Genomic DNA, 24,317 nt, shown 5'->3' on the forward strand with positions numbered 1-24,317 from the left:
AATTATTTATCTATAAGTTATCTATTAGAATGTATTATTCACATCTACCCGTTCCTTAATCCTCGCATTAATGCAAAAACAGTAATAATACCGACTTTTATTCATGTTATTTAATCAATACACACATTCAATTGTATTTAATTAACACCAACCCTTAAAGTAATGTAAAAACAGTAATAATACCGAGTATTATTCACATTATTAAATAACCCATTAAATTGTATTTTATTAACGTCTACCCCTACCTTAACCCTAAACCCGACCATCACATTAATGTAAAAATATTAATAATTATTGTACAGTAAAATAAATGAATATTATGCTATATTGACGTGCGTATCCGCAGCTGTATCCCTTCTAGACTTTACCGCGCTTTTAACTGTTGTTTCCGTTTACTCTTAACTCGTTGTTTCTGAAGTAAAGTTAATGTTAGCGGAAATGTTAAACGATAGTAAACATTATTACGCATTATACTGTCGTTAAAATATTTGAATCTCAATTTACAATTAGTTCTTAACTAATAATGAGCAATATTTGTACAGCATTTATTAATAATCATTGTTCAGCATTTACTACGTAAATAATAAATAATACGTAATTAAAATGCTTGTTAGCATCAGGTAATGCACTGTAAATTGACTTGAACTAACCATTTACTTTATTTTCATTGACTAATATGCTTAAATACTGTAATAAATGTATTGTTTGTTCATGCTGGTAAATACATTAACTACTAAATCCTTATTGTAAAGTGTTATCGAATATTCAAATGTCTCATTTAGTTTTCCGTGCTGTTTCAAGCAATATTGTTTATTAATGTTATTAATTAATAAACACTTGTCATAATGTTAGTAAAATATATGTTATTTTGTTAAATCTTCTCTTTAATCATGTGTATTACTGAAATTACCCATGTTTTAAAGTGAAACATTACTCAGTCAAGTGTTTCCTTGTTAATACGGAGCATTTGAACTGAAGTCATTTGGTATGAAGGTCAATTTTAATATTCATAATGTGATTGTGGTGGTTTGGTCAGTGTAGTTAATTGCTCTAACCTACATGGAGAGAGATCACAGGTCAGAGATTAAAAGTGTTCTCAGAAACACATTGATTAGAGTGACCGAGCGCGACCTTCACCTTTATATAAGAGTGAAGCAATGGCTCAGATTCTGGAGGATTATTATGAGCGCAGAGATGATGCTTTATGTAAGTCTCATCATCATATGAGTAAATATAATGGATATTAGGGCTGGGCGATGTGACCAAAATCTCATCCTGATAATGATGTATATTACAATATAGTACCATTTCTGTAAATTCAATCAATTAATAGTTTATATATATATTGAGCAAAAGTGTTTGTTTTTTTTGCATTGTAAAGTTTACCAATTTATGTTCATATTTGTCACTTTATTTAGAACTTCAGGGCAAATGTTTGATTAAATTTGTATCTCTTATGACCCTTTATAAACAGCTATGAAGCATTATGAACTGCTATGAAGCTTTTTTAGAATTTGTTACGTTTACAAGTAATCCAAGTTATTATGATCTGTTAAGATCCACTATTATCTCTAACTAACATTTATGAACAGCTTCGAAGTATTATAAGCTGCTATGAAGCTTTTTTAAATCAGTTTTAAATCATTACAAGCATTACAAAATGTTATGAACCATTTAAGATGCACTATTTATTATCTGTAATGTCCCTTTATGAACATCTATGAAGCATTATGAGGTGCTATGAAGCTTTTTTGAATTAGTTCTGAATCATTTCAAGCATTACAAAATATTTAGGCTGTTAAGATGCACTATTAACTCTTATGAGCCTTTTTGAACAGCTATGAAGTATTATGGGCTGCTATAAAGCTCTTTTTGAATCGGTTATGATCATGGAAAAGTGTTCCAAGATATTATGAACTGTTACGATCCACTATTATCTCAACGGAACCTTTATGAACAGCTGCGAAGCATTATAAGGAACTATGGAGCTTTTTCGAATTCGTTCTAAATCATTACATGCATTACAAAATGTTATAAACCGTTGAGATTCACTATTATCTCTTACAAATATTTATGTACAAGTATGAGTTATTATGAGGTGCTATTAAGCTTTTTTTGAATCTGTTCTGAATAATTACAATCATTATAAAAAGTTATGAACCATTTAAGATGCATTTATAAACATCTATGAAGCATTATGAGGTGCTATAAAGCATTTTTGAAACAAGATGTTATCTAGCGTTAAGATGCGCAATTATGTCTAAGGCACTTCTGTAAACAGCTATGTAGCATTATGACAAATTATGAAGCATTTTTAAAATCAGGTCAGAATAACTGCAAGCATTACAACATTTTATCAACAATTAAGATGCACTATTAACTATTATGACCCTTTACGAACATCTATGAAGTGTTGTGATGAGTTGTGGAGTCTTTTTTTTTTAATCATTACATGTATTACATAATGGTATGAAATGTTAAGATGTGCTAATATCTCTAAACACTTTGTGAACATCTGTGAAGCATTATGAGGTGCTATGAAGCTATTTTGATTAGTCATTACAAGCTTTACCAAGTTTTATGAACTGTTAAGGTGCACTATTATCTCTACTGTCCCTTTATGAACAGCTATGAAGTATTATGAGGTGCAATTAAGCTTTTTGAAACTATTCTACGTCATTACAAGCAATACAAAATATTAGGAACCCTCAAGATGCACTATTAACTCTTATGATCCTTAATGAACAGCTATGATGCATCATGAGGAACTGATTTTTAAAATCAGTTCAGAATCATTACAAGCGTTAAAAAATATTATGAACAGTTAAGATGCATGAATAACTCTTATAACCCTTTATGAGCAGCTATAATGCATTACAAGGTACTATGACGCTTTTTTGAATCAGTTCTGAATCCTTACAAGCCTTTTAAATATTATGAACACTTAAGATGCATGATTAACTCTTATAACCCTTTATGAACAGCTATAATGCATTATGAGGGACTACAAGGCTTTTTTGAATCAGTTTGGATTTATTACAAGTGTTACAAAATATTATGAACAGTTAAAATGCATTATGAGGAACTATGAAGATTTTTTGGATCAGTTCAGAATCCTTACAAGCCTTTCAAATATTACGAACACTTATAATGCACGATTAACTCTTATAACCCTTTATGAACAGCTTTAATGCATCATGAGGGACTATAACAGTTTTCTGAGTCAGTTTGGATTTATTACAAGTGTTACAAAATATTATGAACAGTTAAGATGTACGATGATTAACTCTTATAACCCTTTATAAACAGTTATAGTGCATTATGAAGAACTATGAAGCTGTTTGGAAATAGTTTTGCATCATTACATGCATTAAAAATATTATGAACAGTTAAGATGAACAAATTAACTCTTATAACCCTTTATGAACAGCTATAATGCATTATGAGGAGCTATGAAGCTTTTTGAATCAGTTCTGGGTCCTTACAAGCCTTTCAAATATTATGAACAGTTAAGATGCTCGATTAACTCTTATAACCCTTTATGAACAGCTGTAATGCATTATGAGGAACTATGAAGCTTTTAGAATCAGTTCTGAGTCCTTACAAGCCTTTCAAATATTATGAACAGTTAAGATGCACAAATTAACTCATATAACCCTTTATGAACAGTTATAATGCATTATGAGGAACTGTGAAGCTTTATTGAATGCGTTCGGAATCATTACAAGCGTTACAAAATATTATGAACTGTTAACTCTTATGACACTTTATGAACAGCTATGAAACATTATGAGGATTTTATGAGGGCAAACTGAGTCTAATATGAATCGATTGACATTTTATTTCGCCCATATGATATTGTCTTATTGCACAGGCCTAATGTATGTCATGTGTATTTTCTGCAGAAGTCAGTTTTTGAATAACCTGAGCCACGATGGGTCGTAAGGAGATCAACTGCACATGGAAGAAGAGCACCAACAACATCAAGGAGATCTTTGACTTCAAGGAGGTTCTAGGCTCGTGAGTACCAGATGCTGATTTTCTGAGGTGATCTGAATGCTATGTGAGTCTGCTGAGTCAGAAGTCGGTTTTGGCGCTCATGAAGGTGTTTTTGCGAGGTTGAGCACTCTTACAGGATTAGCAGGTTTATCTCGAAGGAGACACATGCGTTAGACAGCACTGGTAATCTGAGCCTGAGACGCAGATTAACGGATTGAGGACCAGGCGGTATTTTTATCAATGAAGCCCTTCATCCTCCTGCTGCTATTGAGAAATACCAGTGATGCGCAGTACTGAACAGTGCGTCATAAGGCAATGTAAAGTATAGTAAGATTTTTATGAAGCATCTAAAATGTGTATGAAGTATTATAAATAGTATTAGGTGCTATGAAGTTTTTGCAATTTTATTAATAAGTTATTAATCATTAAAAGCATTCCAAAATGTTATTAAGCTTCATAGACATTATTATCTCTTAGGACACTTTGTGAACAGCTATGAGTTATTATGAGTTACTATGAAGCATTTTTGAATCAGTTCTGAATCATTACAAGTGTTATGAAGATTTAGAGGCACTATTTTCTCTTAGGACCCTCTATGAACAGCTATGAAGCATTATTAGGTGCTATGGAGCTTTTTAAAATCAGTTCTGAATCATTACAAGCATTCAAAAATGTTATGAAGCTTTGAAATGCACAACATGCTCTTGAGATCCCTTTATGAACAGCTATAATGTATTTTGAGGTGTTATGAAGCATTATGAAAACAGTTCTGAATCATTACAACCGTTTTAAAATGTGATGAAACTTTAGAGGAACTATTTTCTTTTAGGACCCTTAATGAACAGCTATGAAGCATTATGAGGTGCTATGTAGTTTTTAAAAATCAGTTCTGAATCATTACAAGCAGTCAAAAATGTTATGAAGCTTTAAAATGCACAACATCCTCTTAGGACCCTTTATGAACAGCTATGAGGTATTTTTAGGTGTTATGAAGCTTTTTTTAACATTTCTGAATTATTATACGCATTACAAAATTTTATAAAGCTTTAGAGGCACTGCAATCACTTATGACTGTTTATGAACAGCTGTGAAGTATTATAGGGTTCTATTGAGCTTTTTTAATCAGTTCTAAATTATTACAAGCATTAAAAATGTTATGAACTGTTAAGATGATCTATTACCTCTTTATGAACATCTATGAAGTATTATGAAGAACTGTAAAGATTTTTGAAAGGTAATGAGATATGAATCATTACAAATAATCCAAAATGTTATGACGCTTTAAGATACTCTATTATCTCTCAGGACCCTTTATGAGCAGCTATGAAGCATTATGAGGTGATGTGAAGTTTTTGAATCAGTTCTAAATCATTATAATCATTTTAAAATATAATTTACTTATTTACTTAAAATTGAACTTACTCTCTTTTTGATTCTGAAGCTATAAGATGCTAAGATGCACTGTTATCTTTTAGGACCCTTTATAAACAGCTATGAAGTATTATGAGCTGCTATGAAGCTCTTTGAAATGTTTTAAATTATGAGTCATTCCAATCATTCCAAAATGCTATAACGCTTTGGATGTTCTACTATTAGACACTGTGAAGTGTTATAAAGTGTTAATAAAATACTTATGTGATCTTATGATGCATTATAACGTGTTACAAAATGCCCTAAATCTCTAAAGGTCAGGAAACTTGCACAGCACGTCATGAAGGGTAAGGAAGCATTCCTACAAAATATTAGGAAGCTTTGAAAGGTTGCACTAAAATAAGCCTTAATGAATCATAACGAAATGGTTTATGAAGCTTTACAAATCCTTATATACTCTTCTAAGGGTTCATAAAGCTTTAATAGGTGCTATAAGCTTTTAAGACACTTGATGAAGGGTTATGAAGCTTTATGAAATTCAGCATGAGCCACTGTAAGCTATTAGCTTTCTAGGACATTATGATGCTCAGTGTAGGGTTATGTAGCATTAGGATTTGTTCCAAAATTCTGTGAAGCTTTATGAGTCAGTTTAAGTGCTTATCATGATGATAGGTTATGAATCATTATTAGGTATTAGCTTTTAGATCTTCGAGAGGCACTATAAGGACAGTTTATGAATGGTTGTGTGAAGCATTATGAGTTGCTTTAAAGGTTGAGATGTTTATGTAGCATTATTAAGTGTTGTGAAGCCTTTATACAGCATTCCAAAAAAGTTATGAAGCTTTAATAGGCATTATAAATGGTTATGAAGCATTATGATGAGCTATGAAGCTAAAATGTCATGGGTATTTAGGAGCTAGAAAGCTTTGTAACGTGGCATTATGAAGCTTTGTGATGTGTTATGACATGTCGAATGTAAATGTCAAGTTATGACACTTTATGCAGTGTTATGAATGTTTACAATAAGGATGATCAGTTTATTTCAGATATATGAAAGGCTCTACATAATGAGGCATCATGATGCAGCATAAGGCGATACAAATGCTTTGCAATGCATGCTGGGAGATAAATAAGTGAATCATTTATAGGCATTATGAAGCTTTATGAGGCATTATAATGTGTTATATGTCTTATGAAGACTCTTTAACACATTTTTTTTCTGTATTCGGTTGACCGTGTCTGCATTAGAGGGTTTCCTTTTTCCCTCTCCCTCTCCCTCTCTCTCTCTCTCTCTCTCTCTCTCTCTCTCTTTCTCTCTTTCACTCTCTCTCTCTCTCTCTCTCTGCTGTCAATCTTCATCTGCAGGTGATTGACACAGAGACATCAGAGAACATCCTGACACTAGTTAATAACAGGATTACTGATGTAGGTGGGTTAAACAAGGTGTTCAGCAGGGGGAAAAGTGGGTCTCAGAAAGACATCCAGATCTGACGGATATATGCAAAATGACTTAAAATTACACCCTGGATATTATTATTATTATTATTGCTATTATTATTATTACCAATTCATAATTCATATCATATGAGTGTCTGCACACATGTGGATGACAGCGTGATTAAATATTCAGCAGAAATTGACTGAGTTCATTCTGTGATAGATGACAGTGACTGGATCCCCATGTAAATAAGCTTCACAGATCTCGGATCTGTGATAACCTCTGCTGTTCTAGAAACGTGCCACAGGCTTGTGCATGCATCAAGGTTATTTTAATAAACAAAAACAAAGACTAACATTATTTTAGAGTAAAACTTTTTCAAGATGGCAAATTTAAATTCCATAGCCAAAACTAAAAGATTCACAATAAAAGAAAAACTAAGCGAAACGAGCAGCAGCGGCTGGAAAATAAATCATTATTTTTATTAATATATTAATAGACAACTAAAGTTATTATTTTCAATCTGTATTTCAAACTAACTGAAATGAAATAATAATTAGCCAAAGTAAATGCTTGTTTCAGATTCATTAATGAGTTACTAATTAATGACATCATAGCATTGCTCTTCTGATTACTTCATCTGAAAGTAGCTTAGTTACTCAATAAGTACTTGAATGACTTACTTAAATACTAATCTACATATATTCATTCATTTTCCTTCAACTTAGTCCCTTTATTAATCAGGGGTCACCACAGCGGAATGAACCACCAACTCATTCACACACACCCTCATACACTATGGTCATTTTAGTTCTCGAACCTGCAACCTTCTTACTGTGAGGCCACATTGCTAACCACTGAGCCCACATACATTTCAATGCATACATAACATCAATTAATTACATAATAATTATAATCAAATTATAATCTTAATTCTTTAAATTGAGGCAAACAGGACCTTTTAGTTTTGTTTTTAAAGTTAACACCGTATTTAAGCAACACGTGTATGAAAACACAAAACATTTGTCTTTATATATCAAACATTTAATACTCATTGTTCATTAAACATGTGCAGTTACAAATAATCGCACAAATAAAACCTTCTTAAGGTTAAAAATTAAATTAATTGCAATTTATTATTATTATTATAATTGAGTTTAATATGCAAAATATCTGAATATATACTTCAAATTGTTCTGGTGTCCTAAATTTATACACTGCATTGTTGTTAACAGTGTCTTAGTAGTTAGCACAGCGAGAAGGTCGCTGGTTTGAGCCTCGGCTGGGTCAGTTGGCGTTTCTGTGTGGAGTTTGCATGTTCTCCCCGTGTTGGTGTGGGTTTGTCGGGTGCTCCGGTTTCCCCCACAGTCCAAACACATGCAGTATAGGGGAACTGATCAACTAAACTGGCCGTAGTGAATGTGTGTATGGGTGTTTCCCAGTACTGGGATGCAGCTGGAAGGGCATCCACTGCGTGAAACATATGCTGGAATAGTTGGCGGTTCATTCCGCTGTGGCGACCCCTGATAAAAAAGACACTAAGCCAAAGAAAAATGAATCTTGTTAATTAATTTCTCAAAGTTGATTATTAAGCATACACAATTCTCATAATAAATGTTCTCCTTTAATTAATCTGCTCCTCTGAAGTGATTTATACACAACTTTTGAGTTCATATACGGTATTTAAAGCAAGAATATTAAAACTAACTAGTTAAATGACCTATAATAAATGAAAGTAATCCCTTACGTTACTTTTTCAACACTAAAGTAATCTAATTACTGAAACTAGTAATTACAGCCGAACTGAACACATCAAAACTAAAGTTAATCGTGTTCACAAACTGAAATCTACTGCAGATTGAAAGATGGTGCAGAAATTAAAGGCTGAACTGTTTGTGTGTCTGTTGTCGTCGTCGTGGTCTTCTGGGACGCTGCTAACATGTTCTGGATTAAAGGCATTGTGGGTAATTATCCGTCATGAGGGGCGGCAGTGTTGGTCTTATATAACTGCTAATCCTCCTGCTGGGACAGTTATTCGTGGTACAGCTGAAGATAGACAGACAAAGTGGGTTCAAGTGTTCTCTGGACACGCACACGCACGCACACACACGCTTACGGCCGTGTGCTCGTAGATTAGCTGACATTAAAGTGCGCAGGAATTCACCCAAATCAGGCAAAGACGAGTCGATTTTGAGTTTATTTGTGTAACAAAAATAATAGTGCTCACTGATGAGTGTTAAACTTTTATTGGAGACTCACTCTGAATGAATCATCTCAATCAGTGAATCGTTTACTGGAGAATTGCTCTTAATGGATAATTTAAATTAGCAAGGTGTTTACTGGAGACTCATTCTGAACAGATATGAATCAGTGAATCAGTTACTTGACACTCGCTCTGAATGGATCATTTAAGTCAGTGAATCATTTACAAGGAACTCACTCTGAATTTATCATTTGAGTCAGTGAATCAGTTACTTGAAACTCGCTCTGAATGGATCATTTGATTCAGTGAATCATTTACTGGATACTCAATCTGAATGTATCATTTGAGTCAGTGAATCATTTACAAGGAACTCACTCTGAATGTATTATTTGAATCAGTGAATCATTTGGCTGAAAACTTACTCTGAATGTATTGTTTGAATCAGTAAATCATTTCCTAGAAACTCACTCTGAACAGGTCATTAGTGAATCATTTACCTGAAACTCGCTCTGAATGTATCGTTTTAATCAGTAAATCGGTGAATCATTTACCCGAAACAAATTCTAAATATATCATTTGAATCAGTGAATCATTTACTGGGAACTCACTCTGAACTGATCATTTGAATTAGTGAATCATTTACTAAAAACTTTGAATCAGTGAATCGTTTACTATTAACTCACTCTGAATAGATCCTTTGAATCAGTGAGTCATTTACTGGAAACTGATTCTGAACACATCATTGGAATCAGTGAATCATTTACTGGGAACTCACTCTGAATAGATCATTTGAATCATTTACTGGGAACTCACTCTGAATAGATCATTTGATTAGTGAATCATTCATTCATTCATTTTCCTTTGGCCTATTCCCTTATTTATCAAGGATTGCCACAGGGCAATGAACTGTCAACTATTCCGGCATATGTTTTATGCAGCAGATGGCCTTCTAGCTGCAATCCAGTACTGGGAAAATCAGTGAATCATTTACTAGAAACTCACTCTGAACAGATCATTTCAATCTGTGAAGCATTTACTATGAACTCACACGTAATTTATCATCTGAATCAGTGAATCATTTGCTGGAAATCATTCTGATCAGATCATTTCAATAAAGGAATCATTTCACTTTTGAATGAGTGTACCATTTACTGGAAACTCACTTTGATTGCATCATTTGAATCAGTGAATCATTTACCTAAAACTCACTCTACATTTATTATTTGAATCAGTGAATCATTTCCTGGAAACTCACTCTGTATGGATCATTTGAATCAGTGAATCATATACTGAAAACTTACTCTGAATAGATCATTTGAATCAGTGAATCATTTACCTTAAAGTCACTCTCAGTGCATCATTTGAATCAGTTAATCATTTGCTAGAAATCACTCTGAACAGATCATTTGAAACACTGAATCATTCATTGATTCTTTTATTAATTTTCCTTCAGCTTAGTTCCTTAGTCCTTATTTATCAGGGGTCACCACAGCGGAATGAATCACCAACTATTCCGGCGTATGTTTTATGCAGCAGACTAGAGTAGTGCAGTAAAAGCAGAGTGAAGCGTCCAGCACGGCTCCAGCATTCAGATCTGCACACACTCGGAGCACATTCAGAGATGTTTGTGTCTGACTTGAGGATCTCTTGTTTTCTCAGAGGCTCGTTTTCAGAGGTCTACCTGGTGCGGGAGAGGAAGAGCGGCAATTTCTACGCCCTGAAGTGTGTGAAGAAAAAACAGCTGCATCACTCCAACCTGGAGAACGAGATACAAGTGCTGAAGAGGTAGAGGACGAACCTGACCACAACACACACACACACACACACACACACTGATCAAATAAACACAAACACATCAGCACAGAGAATAATCATTTATAGGAGACTCACTCTGAGTGAATCATTTAAACCAGTGAATCACTTACTGGAGACTCACTTTGAATGAATCATTTGAATCAGTGAATCGTTTATTGGAAATAATGTCACATCACCGCAGATAATCATAAACAGCACACACTGATCAAATAAGCACAATATCTCACACACTACACACCATAAACACCACCACAGATAACCTTAAACACCACAGAGTGCTGAAATAAACTAATAACGTCACAAACACACTGCTAAAAATGCTTTTCTTCGTGTTTTTGTCTTGTTTGTAGCGTTTTTAAAGCAAATTAAATCTTATTTTATTATTTAAATTTACCCATTTTATTTATTTATTTATTTATTTATTTATTTATTTTATAAAATGAAAGCATGTTACATCTCATTTTATTGTATTTATTTATTCTTTTTACATATTTATTTTCCTATTTTTTTTTACTTGTTTTGTGCTTTTGTCTTGTTTGTAGTCCAACTATCCCAAAAAATGATTAATTTACACTGTAATTAAAGCATGTTACAGCTTGTTTATTTACTCTTTTTATTTATTTATTTATTTACTTTGGGTTTTTGTATTGTTTTTGGCCCGAATATCTAAAAGTTCTTAAAGCTCATTTTATTGTATTTATTTCCCCTTTTTATTTATAAATTTTTATTTCAAGGTTGTTTTTTTTTGTACTTATTCTAATCCAAATGTTTAAAAAAGCCAGCACTCTAAGCAGGAAACCTTTTTTTTTTTGCAGTGCAATGTGATGAAAGTGTTTTAATTTAGTGTAACTCCCGCACAACACATCTATAACTCCTATAATCGGTGTCTGTTTCAGGATAAAGCACAGTAATGTCGTGGGTCTGGAGGATTTCTATGAAAGCAGAACGCATTATTACCTGGTGATGGAGCTGTAAGTGTTTCATTTCTCTGGTTCTTCTGTGTGGAGTTTGCATTTTCTCCTCATTCAATTTTTTTTCAATTCAATTCACCTTTATTTGTATAGTGCTTTTACAATGTAGATTGTGTCAAAGCAGCTTCACATAAATGGTCATAGTAACTGGAACAGTGTGGTTCAGTTTTTAGTGTTTAAGTTCAGTTCAGTTCAGTTTAGCTCAGTTCAGTGTGATTTAATCATTACTGAGAGTTCAAACACTGAAGAGCAAATTCATCGATGCGTAGCTCTACCAATCCTGAACCATGCGAGGCAGTGGCGACAGCGGAGAGGGAAAAAAAAACTTCACCTGATGGGAGTGAAGAAAAAAAACCTTGAGGGAACCAGACTCTGTTGGGCACGACCATTTTAATTTCTCCGCTGGCCAAAAGTCTTGTGCAGAACTTCATTCGCCGTGGTTTAGGCTGGAAGATGGCCTCAGCGAAGACTCGTCTGTCCTTGGAGTGTCGCTGGAATCAGACTCATGTTCTCCACTTCCCACGACCATCAGCGCAGCAGCAGCTCAGGATATGGCCTGGTCCCGCATATGGAATCCTCATGTTGGTGTGGATTTCCTCTGAGTGCTCCGGTTTCCCCCACTGTCCAAACACATGCGCTATAGGGGAATTGATCAACTAAACTGGGCGTAGTGTATGAGTGTGAGTGTGTAAATGAGTGTGTTTGGGTGATTCCCAGTACTGGGTTGCTGCTAGAAGTGTAAAACATAACTGGAATAGTTGGCGGATCATTCCGCTGTGGGGACCCCTGATGAATGAAGGGATTTTACCAAAGAATGAATAAACAATTGAGCTCATCTTTAGTTTTATTGCGCCATTACAGTTTAGACTGATGTTTTAGTGAAGTGAGTCAAAATCAATTTAGCAATCACTGCTTTCTCTTTTTATTTGTGTTTTCCTTACTGTAACAACCTTTTCTGATCAGGATTATAGTATAAACTCATTATAAGTGCACTTCTGGAGCTCTTCTGTTGATCATGTGTGTGTGTGTGTGTGTGTGTGTGTGTGTGTGTGTGTGTGTGTGTTTAAAGGGTGTCAGGAGGAGAGCTCTTTGACCGTATTCTGGATCGAGGCGTGTACACAGAGAAAGACGCCAGCCGTGTGATCAATCAGGTCCTGGAGGCCGTTTCCTACCTGCACCAGAACAGCATCGTCCACCGAGACCTGAAGGTGAGTAAGACTGATCCACTGCTGTGAGTTTGCATTGAGTTTAAGGGTGCGTTCACACCTGTAGTGTGCTTACTGTGATGCAGACCAAGGGTGAAAAAAACAACAGCTGTACCTTGTTGAATCTGTGCCATGAAGGATTAAGGCAGTTCTGAGAGCAAAGACCCAGTACTAGGAAGGTGTACCTAATAAAGTGGCCGGCGAGTGTATATTGTCATTTACCGAATTATTTTGTCCAAAGCGGTTAACAGTTCAGGAGGCATTGAGCGACTCAATAAGAAGACACAATACACACAAGAAGTGCTGATTACACTCAGGAACTGTCAGTGCTCAGAGAGTTAAATGCAAGAGTGTTTTTACTTATTTATAGACAGTAGAATGTTTTACAGGTGGTTTGTCAAGCCCACTCACCTGTGTGAGGCACACTGTGTGAATGCACAATGGTTTTTTGCTCTTTCTTCTTTTTTTAAGATATGAGGCTGTATTTTGATGATCCAGGCGCAAAGTGCAGGGCGAAAAATCATGAAAGAGCGTGTCTGAATCCACTTTTGCTATTTTAAGGACGGGGAAATCCGCTTTGCGCCGTGTCACACGGTCTAACAGGGTTGAGCTTATTCTCTTTTTTTGGTGATCAAATTGTTGCAGTTGAAAATAATCTTGCGTACATAGTTACAGACAAAGATACCAACCAACTGCGTTTTCTACTATTACCCCAGCCCTGGCGAAAATAATAATAAACAAAAGAAGAAAATAAATCAGAGTAAAAACAAAAAGAGAGAGAATAATATTAATAGTGTATATATATACATTTTAATAAAAAAAATAATAATAATAAAATAAAAATAAGGCGACACAGTGGCGCAGTAGATAGTGCTGTCGCCTCACAGCAAGAAGGTCGCTGGTTCGAACCTCGGCTCAGTTGGCGTTTCTGTGTGGAGTTTGCATGTTCTCCCTGCCTTTGCGTGGGTTTCCTCAGGGTGCTCCGGTTTCCCCCACAGTCCAAAGACATGCGGCACAGGTGAATTAGGTTGGCCAAATTGCCCGTAGTGTATGAATGTGTGTGTGGATGTTTCCCAGAGATGGGTTGTGGCTGGAAGGGCATCCGCTGCATAAAAACGTGTTGGATAAGTTGGCGGTTCATTCCGCTGTGGCGACCCCAGATTAATAAAGGGACTAAGCCGACAAGAAAATGAATGAATAAATAAAAATAATGCGGGCAGAATACATAAATAAATAAATACGTCAATCAATAAATTAACCAGTTAAACTCTGCTGCTATTTTGGAATTTTGCCTGCCCAAATTTAAAAGCTTCCCAAATCCACATGCAGAGGTGTAAATGCAAACATTTGGTATCATTTAAAAGAAAACCCTTTGAGTTTTCATTAAACACTATTGAAAGTGTTTAAAATATCTGTAGATGTCGTCTGTGTTATAATAAACACCTAAATAAAGAGGCGCTTTTAGTATTTATTTTTAATCAACTCAAATTTGAAAGTGTAGCTTTTAGGTTGTGTGTGGTCTAGCGTGCTGTAATTAATTTTGGTGGTCCCTGCACATGTCTGTAATCATAGGAAATAAAAAAGTCTCCACCATAATCTATGCAGAAGTTATTGTGTTCCAGCTGATGAGAGGTGCTGTACAAGCCACAGGGAGCGATCATTGTGTTCATATTTCACTATTCTTTTGTTTGATCAAACATAATTCACTGTGTTTGGAGCACGTCAGAGATATAACAGCATTACTTATGCACATCAGCTCAAAAACAGAGGAGAATGGCCCTAAAGCGCACAGCATAAGGTAAGAGATGACAGCTGTCTGTGCTATCTGGGGCTGCTTATTGATCATGAATGTATTGTTTTCACTTCTACGTCATGGAAACACTGCAATTCATTCGGCAACTGTTTGACATGTGAATATAATTCAGTAAAATGAATGCTAGAACCGTATGAGCACCGGCAAGAGCTTTCATTTGAGCTGTAACTTGTACATGTGTCATATGACAAATATGAAAATAAACCAGTGTAAAACACCCAGCTCGGGTCTCCAAAATACTGTGTGTTTAAGTGTAAATAACTTTTGTACAGTAGAATAAAAATCAAAGTGATGCATATGAGCGTAAAATATAGATTCTACACTTTCAAATGAATCCACTTACGGGGGTCTGGTGCAATGCTGGCCCTTTAAATCTAAAAAGCGAAAGTCGATGGCGTCACAGACCCGGGTCCGCGGAGTTTAGCTGGTTAACCTCTGCATTTAACTTCTGACAGAACACTTTTATCAAAGGGAGGTACATGTGAGTTTTACTCGTAGGTCAAATAATTTACAAAGAAAAAATTCACTGCAGCATATCTTTTATCTCAGTTATTGCACATATCCATGAAGTAGTGGTTTTTGTAATAGCGCCAGGCATCCTCGCCACAGACAGATCCATGTTTGTGATGTCCAAGAACATATCGAAGCTCTGCAGCGCTTGTTTGGTCTGCATGTTCTGCTCCTTCTTGATTGAGCTAAATGAAGCAGGTGTGAAAGCACTGTGTAATGCAATAACGTTATTGATCTCCGTGTGTGTGTGTGTGTGTGTGTGTGTGTGTGTGTGTAGCCAGAGAACCTGCTGTACTACAGTCCAGATGAAAATGCCAAGATCATGATCAGTGACTTCGGTTTGTCCAAGATGTCTGATCATGGTGTGATGTCCACCGCCTGCGGGACGCCGGGATATGTTGGTATGTATGGTTTTGTGTGTGTCTAAATATATTTATATAGTTAAAGTCTGATTTATTCGCCCTCCTTTTATAATCAGTTTCTGTTTAACAGATTTTTCTCAACATTTCGTATCATAATAGTGTTAATAACTCATCTCTAATCACTGATTTATTTCCTCTTCATCATGATGACAGCACATAATATTAGACTAGATATTCTTCAAGACACTTCTATACAGCTTAAAGAGACATGTAAAGGCTTCACTAGGGTAATTAGGGTAAAGTTAGGGTAATTAGGCAAGTCATTGTATAACAGTGGTTTGTTCTGGAGACAATCCAACACTAATATTGCTGAAGGGGTGAATAATATTGACCTTAAAATGGCTTAAAAACTATTAAAAACTGCTTTATTCTAGCCCAAATAAAACAAATCAGGATTTCTCCAGAAGAACAAATCGTCACCTTAGAATTATCATGTTCTATCTGACATAAATGACATCTTATTCACATTATGTGATGTTTTTGTTTAAGTTGTTTACATAAATAATATATAAAATAATTACGGTTTATCTACAAAGTGGAACTCTAGCTTGGCTCTATAAGGTTCTTTCTGTGAGCCAATCAGCATTTTTAATGCACGCACGAGGACCAATCAGGATCAGCTTTCTTTGTCATTTCGCCGAACTGCTCTATTGACAGCGAAAAAGACCAGAAAGACAAAATCACACAAAATCAGAGTCGACTAAATAATGCACCACACCAATTTGAGAAGAAATGTGTAAATGTGATGATTAAGAAGCATTTTTTGACATTGAGATGAAACTGTTAATTTTACAGTTGAAAAAATGAATTTATTAAATGTGAAATATTTGTTATTCGTGTATATAAAGTCAGTGAAACATGTGTCAGTGTTTATTAAACTCATTTGCTTTAAAATTTTAAAGACTTTAAAAGCCTTAAATTTAATATTATCAAACCTTGAATGACAAATAATTCAGTTAATAGCGCAAATAATCCAATAAATATAAATCAATAATTCATATAAAGCATAAGATTTAATGAATAAAAGCATATTAATTTGATAAAGTTAACTAAACACTTGAGCCAGCCTTGTATGATTAATTTGAACAAGTAAAAATATTCATGCTGAAACATTATTGTTATAGAAAGCAAACATGTAACTTTCTAAAGCATCAACATATTGTTACAACACCAAATGATGTATTTTTGATTGTATTTCTTAAAAAGTAATGCTTCATTGAATGATCTGCCCGCAAGAACCTCATAACTCCAAGTGGAAAATGGCTTTTCAGAGCTAGAAGATTCTCTCTGCATTTACCGTGGTTTATTTACTCCAATTTACAGATGTAAGAGAACTTTGATATTTAACATGTAGAGTACATTTATGGTCTCTGTCATGTTAATGTAAGAAAGAGAACTGTTACACACATATCGTTTGCTGTATGCTATATAAAGCTCAATATCTCAAGATCATTCAGAACGCAGAGAGAACTTTATAAATCCAAAGTGACGAAATATTAGAATTAAAATGCTGTGAAAAATTCCTGAATCTGTTCAACATCCTTTGGGAAATATTTGAAGAAGTTCACAGGAGGGCGAATAATTGTGACTCCTCTCATACCACACCCATCATTTTCATGGTAACTTTCACAAGACACGCAAACTTGTGTTTTTGATTGAAGCCGCCAGACTGCTTGATAAAACATCAGCACAAGGTTTGCCAATTAGTCTCCTTATAAAATACAGTGTTTGTCGTTTCTCCTCAGCGCCGGAGGTCCTGGCTCAGAAACCCTACAGTAAAGCTGTGGACTGCTGGTCAATCGGAGTCATCACCTACATTCTGTGAGTCTCCGGACTTTATATACACTGCTGTGATGATCCCGTCCTGCTTATGTCCTCATCTAATCATGCGTTTCCTCAGGTTGAGCGGATACCCGCCGTTCTATGAGGAAAACGAGACCCGTCTGTTCTCCAAAATCATGAAGGCAGAGTATGCGTTTCACTCGCCGTACTGGGACGACATCTCCGAGTCCGGTGAGTAAAAAAACAAACTCATTACTGCCATCTAGAGCCCGACCAATGCACTACAACATCATTACCGCTGGAAATACCTCAATGCTGCAGCTGTTTACTTTCATTGTTTACTCAGTGATTATCTAAATTCCTTTAGATACCTGATGCTTTCTTTAAGGCGTCTGCAAAGCCGGAAAAAGTTTTGCATCCAGCTGGCTTTGTTCACAGCGGCTTTTTTGCTAGTTTTTCTTCAGAAATTATTAATGTACAAATGAAGCACTGCATATAAGGGTTTTATTTTTATTTACGCTATTAAATGAGTAACTGTAAAAAGGACTGCCTCCATAGTTTTAGTGTTGCCATACTTACGAGATTAGTATGCTGCGATGCTATATACAGTTGCAATCAGAATTATTAAACCCCTTATAGTGACATTAAGCTTAAAGTGACATTTAAAGGCTTAACCAGGTTAATTAGGTTAACTAGGCAGGTTAGGGTAATTAGGCAAGTTTGTTCTGAAGACAATCGAATAAAAATGTAGCTTAAAGAGGCTAATAATATTGACCTTAAAATGGTGTTTAAAACATAAAAAACTGCTCTTATTTTAGCTGAAATAAAACAAATAAGACTTTCTCCAGAAGAACAAATATTATCAGACATACTGTGAACATTTCCCGGCTCTGTTAAACATCGTTCGGGAAATATTTAAAAAAGAAAAAGAAATAATTCAACTTTAACTGTATGTCACGATCACCAGCGATCTAGCCATTGAAGATCGCTGGAGAACTATGCCTCTTTAATGAACTTCAACTCCCATCACGCACTTCACACACACACCTGTTCCTTTATGCCTCTGAGTACACACACACAGCTGTAAGTTCATGATTGACAAGATAAACAAGACTCAGCAAAGCGTGTGTGAATGAGGTGTCTTTATAGTCAATCATGAACTTTCGGCTGTGTGTGTGTGTGTGTAATCAGAGGCATAAAGGAACAGGTGTGTGTGTGTGAAGTGCATGATGGGAGTTGAAGTTGAAGTGATCGTGACATACAGTTAAAGTTGAATTTTTTCGCCCCCCTTTAAATTTATTTTTCTTTTTTAAATATTTCCCAAACGATGTTTAACAGAGCAAGAAAATGTTCACAGTATGTCTGATAATATTTGTTCTTCTTGAGAAAGTCTTGTTTGTTTAATTTCAGTTAGAATAAAAGCAGTTTTCAATGTTTTAGAACCCTTTTCAAAATGAGGTTGGCGTCAGCGGCGGCCATGGTGTAGGGCTATGCGTCAATGCGTAGGCTGCGCCGTAGCATACGCGTGCGCTTAACGCAGAAGTATAAATCAGCCTTTACACTGATGGAATTCTGCTCAGAGGTGGTTTTGTAATAACATGACTTAGCATGCTAACAATGTGCTAAAACATTTAGCAACATGTTTCTTGTATGCTAAAATATGTTCTAAAACATGCTAACATATGTTAAATGTATGCTAAAACATTAGCATTAGCATTAACAACAACATACTTCATGACTTTAATATGGTGACTTCAAACTTTACACCTCCAGACCTTGTAAACCATCGTTAGACTTTCCCTGCAGTTTTCTCAGTTGATCCTTCTGGAATATGTTTTTTTCTTCTTTTGTTTCTTTGCGACTGATTCTAAACTGTTTTGTGAATTTTATTTACAGCGAAAGACTTTATCAGGCACATGTTGGAGAAAAACCCCAGCAAACGCTACACCACTGAACAAGCGCTCAGTCATCCATGGTGAGAAACACATATTCTATAGTATATAGAATATTTCTATAGTAGGAATATAAATGATCAATACAAAAACATAATTAAGCATAAATACTGAAAATATGGATCTAAGCATGTAAATATGCTTGCAGATTGCTAAATCAGTTTAGTTGATTTTCTATATCGACTTTGTTTTCTCTCTTCAGGATTATTGGAGACACGGCGCACAACGACAACATCATTCACTCCGTCTGTGAGCAGATACAGAAGAACTTTGCCAAATCCAAGTGGAAGGTGAGAAAGATGATGGATTACAGTTACTGATTACAATTTACACAACAGAATGAGCAGTCTGTAATGTAATCTCGTATATTACATATTTAGGGTCATGTAATCTGATTACCTTTGGATTACATTTAGATTACTTTTATGGTAACATAATCTGACTACTTTTGGATTACATTTAGATTACTATTATGGTAGCGTAATTGACTACTTTTGGATTACATTTAGATTACTTTTATGGTAGTGTAATCTGACTACTTTTGGATTACATTTAGATTACTATTATGTTAGTGTAGTCTAACTACTTTTAGATTACATTTAGATTACTTTTTGTTAGTGTAATCTGACTACTTTTGGATTATATTTAGATTACTTTTATGGTAGCGTAATTGACTACTTTTGGATTACATTTAGATTACTTTTATGGTAGTGTAATCTGACTACTTTTGGATTACATTTAGATTACTTTTATGGTAGTGTAATCTGACTACTTTTGGATTACATTTAGATTACTATTATGTTAGTGTAGTCTAACTACTTTTAGATTACATTTAGATTACTTTTTGTTAGTGTAATCTGACTACTTTTGGATTATATTTAGATTACTTTTATGGTAGCGTAATTGACTACTTTTGGATTACATTTAGATTACTTTTATGGTAGTGTAATCTGACTACTTTTGGATTACATTTAGATTACTTTTATGGTAGTGTAATCTGACTACTTTTGGATTACATTTAGATTACTATTATGTTAGTGTAGTCTAACTACTTTTAGATTACATTTAGATTACTTTTTGTTAGTGTAATCTGACTACTTTTGGATTACATTTAGATTTCTTTTATGGTAGCGTAATCAGACTACTTTTGGATTACATTTAGATAAAATTTATGTTAGTGTAGTCTGACTACTTTTGGGTTACATTTAGATTACTTTTATGGTAGCGTAATCTGACTACTTTTGGATTACATTAGTTTGTTTAATGGTAGTGTAGTCAGGCTACTTTGGATTACATTTAGATTACTTTTATGGTAGTGTAATCTGAGTACTTTTAGATTACATTTTGATTACTTTTATGGTAGTGTAATGAGACTACTTTTGGATTACATTTAGATTACTTTTATTGTAACGCAATAAAGCAGCATTTTTTTACGTTTGTCTTTAGCGTTTTTTTAAGTTAGCATTTTCTACATTTTTTATTTGACGTTAGCATTAGCATTTTTTTAGATGAGCATTTTCTATGTGTTTTATTTTAATCAGTTTGACTTTAGTATTTTTTGCATGCTTTTTGATGTCATTTTTGACTTCAAGGTCACCCCTCAGTTACAAGCACTTGATTTTGGTATCTGATCATGTAATCCAGATCTTATGTAATTTGTTACTACTTTAATTAAAGGATTGGTGTGTGTGTGTGTGTGTTTTCAGCGTGCCATCAATGCATCAGTGGCAGTCAGTCACATGCGCCGTCTGCAGCAGAGCCACACTGACCCCGCCCCGCCAGCCCCCACACCGCTTATACAGGTGCTGGACGTCTCCGCCCCCGGTCCACCCCCTGACCTGTTGGACACCAATGGGAACCCGTCCTGCAGTCACATGTCCCTGGCACCTCATGCTGATGTCAGGGGGCGTGGCCCGCTCAAGGCCTGCAATAGTGAGCCGATGCACGCGCTGGTGATCTGCGAGACGGGTCAACATGCATATCACTCTGAATCTGACCTGCCCTGTGCTGCTAGCAGGTACAACACGACGCTAAACACTTTCATTATTACCTGTATTTCTATTTAATATCATGCTTTAGTTAGCCTGCTCCATTTTCAACATGTAGCAGTGCATTCTGGCATTTTTAGACCAAACTATTTAATGTTTTCAACATCCGTTTGTGAAATTAAAATCATAAAACCATTTTTGTTTAATTATTAGAAAAGTATAATGAGCCTGATCTGAAATAAATACATTAAATGTTGTATAAAATATAGAATACTTTCAGTTTCAAGTATAAAAGCTCCACATTCCAGTTTGCTGATGAAATGTTTGTTTTATTTAGTGTACTGAAACAATTTGATTCATTTAGCTTGTTCATCTCTGTCTGGTTTTATGATTCTTTAATGATTACTGTAATCAATGATTAGTAGCATTGATTATTGAAACATTGGGGGGGGGGGGGGGGTGTAGGGAAATGTTCTCGAGCCGGGATTTGAACTCGGGACGCCCTAACCTCGGGACGCATGCTAACCACTAGGCTATTGTGCCAACCAGTTAGTTCCTTTTCAATTAATGAATTTAAAGAGCTGAATCACAAATTTAATTCAGTTTTATTCAGTGAATCAACTTTTATGAATCAGTGAATCGATTCTGTGTTTGAGTTCAGTTCATTCAGTTCCCTTTTCCAGTCAGTGAATTAAAAGATTTGATTCAAAAATGTAATTCAGTTCATTCGTTTAAGTAAATCAACATTTATGAGTCGGTGTATTGATTCTGTTTAACTTAAATTCATTCAGTTGCTCATTTAAAAAATGAATTCATAGAGTTGAATCAAGTTTAAATCAGTTACTAACTTCGATTCAGTAAATCAACATTTATGAATCAGTGAATTGATTCTATTTGAGTTTATTTCATTCAGGTGCATCAAGAATGTAACTCTGTTACTTCGTTTGATTCAGTGAATCAACTTTAGTGAGTCAGTGAATCGATTCTGTGTTTTAAGGTTTAATTAAGAAAATCGAAGAGTTGATTCAGCAATTGAATTCAGTTAGTTTGATTCAGTGAATCAACTTTTATGAATCAGTAAATTGATTCTGTTTAAGTTCAGTCCATTCAGTTATTTATTTCAGTTAATGAGTTCAAAGAGTTGATTCAAATATTTAACTGTTAGTTTGATTCGGTGAATCGATTCTCTGTTTGAGTTCAGTTCATTCAGTTCCCTCAAACTTCATTCAGTTAATTCGTTTAAGTAAATCAACTTTTATGAATCAGTGAATTGATTCTGTTTGTATTCAGTTCATTCAGTTGCCCATTTCAAAAAATGAATTCAGAGTTGAATCAAAAGTTTAACTCTGTTACTTCGTTTGATTCAGTCAATCAACTTTAGTGATTCAGTGAATCGATTCTGTGTTTGAGTTCAATTAATGAAATCAAAGAGTTGATTCAGCAATTTAATTCAGTTAGTTTGATGAATCAACTTCTATGAACCGCCAAATTGATTCTGTATTCATTCAGTTGTCCATTTCATTTAATCAATTCAAAGAGTTGATTCAAAAATGTAACTCTTAGTTTGATTTCAGTGAGTCAACTTTTACAAGAAAGTGAATCAAATCTGTGTTTATCTTTAATGAATTCAGTTGATAAAAACATTAAATCAGTTCATAAATTTTGAGTCAGTGAATTGATTCACGAGTCAATTTGAATAGACAAGTAATCAGAATTGATTCAGTGAGTCAATTTGTAAGTGATTCTTGCAGTTACATTGCCATTTGTAATGCTTTTAAACAGTTTATTGTTATATTTCAGCTTTTAATCTCTAAAACCCGTGTGTGTGTGTGTGTGTGTGTGTGTGTGTGTGCTTCAGGTCGGACAGAGTGACAGATGGGCGGGGCCTTTCTATGCAGACCGGAGTTTGCAGTGTGATGTAATGCTCTGAGCTGTGATTGACAGCTGTCAGTCAGATGAGGTGGGTGTGGGAGTTTTTTGATCATCTTTAAAAGTGAAAGTGAAAGTAAAAGTGTGACACGCGTCTGTGTGTGTGTGTGTTCTCCGTCTCTCAGGTGTGTGTTTCTCTCACGGCTGTGACTGAGTGCCAATCTCACACTGCGTCTGCGTCTCACATCCAGAGGAATTCAGGATCAGGCCGATCATTCTCATCCTCCGTCTGTTTTTTCCACATCCAGCAGTCGCCGAGCATCATGGGAAGGCGGATCACATGTGCCACTGTATTATTGAGAACGGCTGCGGGGTTTTATTCCTGAGGGGAGCCGGAGGACTGTGTTTAAAGAAGATTATTTTCGTATTTATCGCTCATATTGGAGGAGCTGCTCTCTGTATTTATCTTTTGTATCTGCAGATTTGGAGATCAGCTGACTGCTGGTTTAGGGATTTATAATGTGTGTATCACAGAGCGCTGATGTAAACAAACGCTAATGTGTGTCTGTATTAAACACATTTCAATAAAAGTATTTACACACCAGCCTGCAGAGCTCATGTGCTAGCAAATGTCGGACTTAATACTTCATCACGGTGGCGCAGTGGGTAGCACTGTGGTCTCACAGCAAGAAGGTTGCTGGTTCAAGTCCCGGCTGGGTCAGTGTGTGGAGTTTGCATGTTCTCCCCGTGTTGGCGTGGGTTTCCTGTGGGAAACACATGCGCTATAGGGGAATTGATGAAACTGGCCATAGTTTGTGAGTGTGTGTGTGTGTGTGAATGAGTTGCAGCTGGAAGAGCATTCGCTGTGTAAAACATATGCTGGAATAGTTGGCGGTTCATTCCACTGTGGCAACCCCTGATAAATAAGAGACTAAGCTGAAGGAAAATTAATGAAATGATCTAATTTAATGAGTAGAAA

The 24,317-nt window shown here is 35.3% G+C and overlaps 1 protein-coding gene across 2 annotated transcripts in view; it reads left to right on the forward strand.

Annotated features, from left to right (window-relative positions):
• Nucleotides 1–23,942, forward strand: part of camk1ga (calcium/calmodulin-dependent protein kinase IGa) — a 26,884-nt gene extending 2,942 nt beyond the window's left edge. The window contains exons 3-14 of one of the 2 annotated variants that reach the window (XM_021469304.3): nucleotides 3,906–4,020; nucleotides 10,671–10,796; nucleotides 11,723–11,797; nucleotides 12,867–13,005; nucleotides 15,603–15,726; nucleotides 17,493–17,568; nucleotides 17,648–17,760; nucleotides 19,426–19,504; nucleotides 19,684–19,771; nucleotides 21,188–21,498; nucleotides 23,328–23,429; nucleotides 23,524–23,942. In XM_021469304.3, coding sequence (XP_021324979.1) covers nucleotides 3,935–4,020; nucleotides 10,671–10,796; nucleotides 11,723–11,797; nucleotides 12,867–13,005; nucleotides 15,603–15,726; nucleotides 17,493–17,568; nucleotides 17,648–17,760; nucleotides 19,426–19,504; nucleotides 19,684–19,771; nucleotides 21,188–21,498; nucleotides 23,328–23,391 — 1,281 coding nt within the window. In that variant the 5' untranslated portion in view covers nucleotides 3,906–3,934 and the 3' untranslated portion in view covers nucleotides 23,392–23,429; nucleotides 23,524–23,942. 2 annotated transcript variants of the gene reach the window in all.
• The last annotated feature ends 375 nt before the right edge of the window (nucleotides 23,943–24,317 follow it).

Source organism: Danio rerio, chromosome 22, assembly GCF_049306965.1.
Source record: "Danio rerio strain Tuebingen ecotype United States chromosome 22, GRCz12tu, whole genome shotgun sequence".
NCBI classification, from domain to species: Eukaryota; Metazoa; Chordata; class Actinopteri; order Cypriniformes; family Danionidae; genus Danio; species Danio rerio.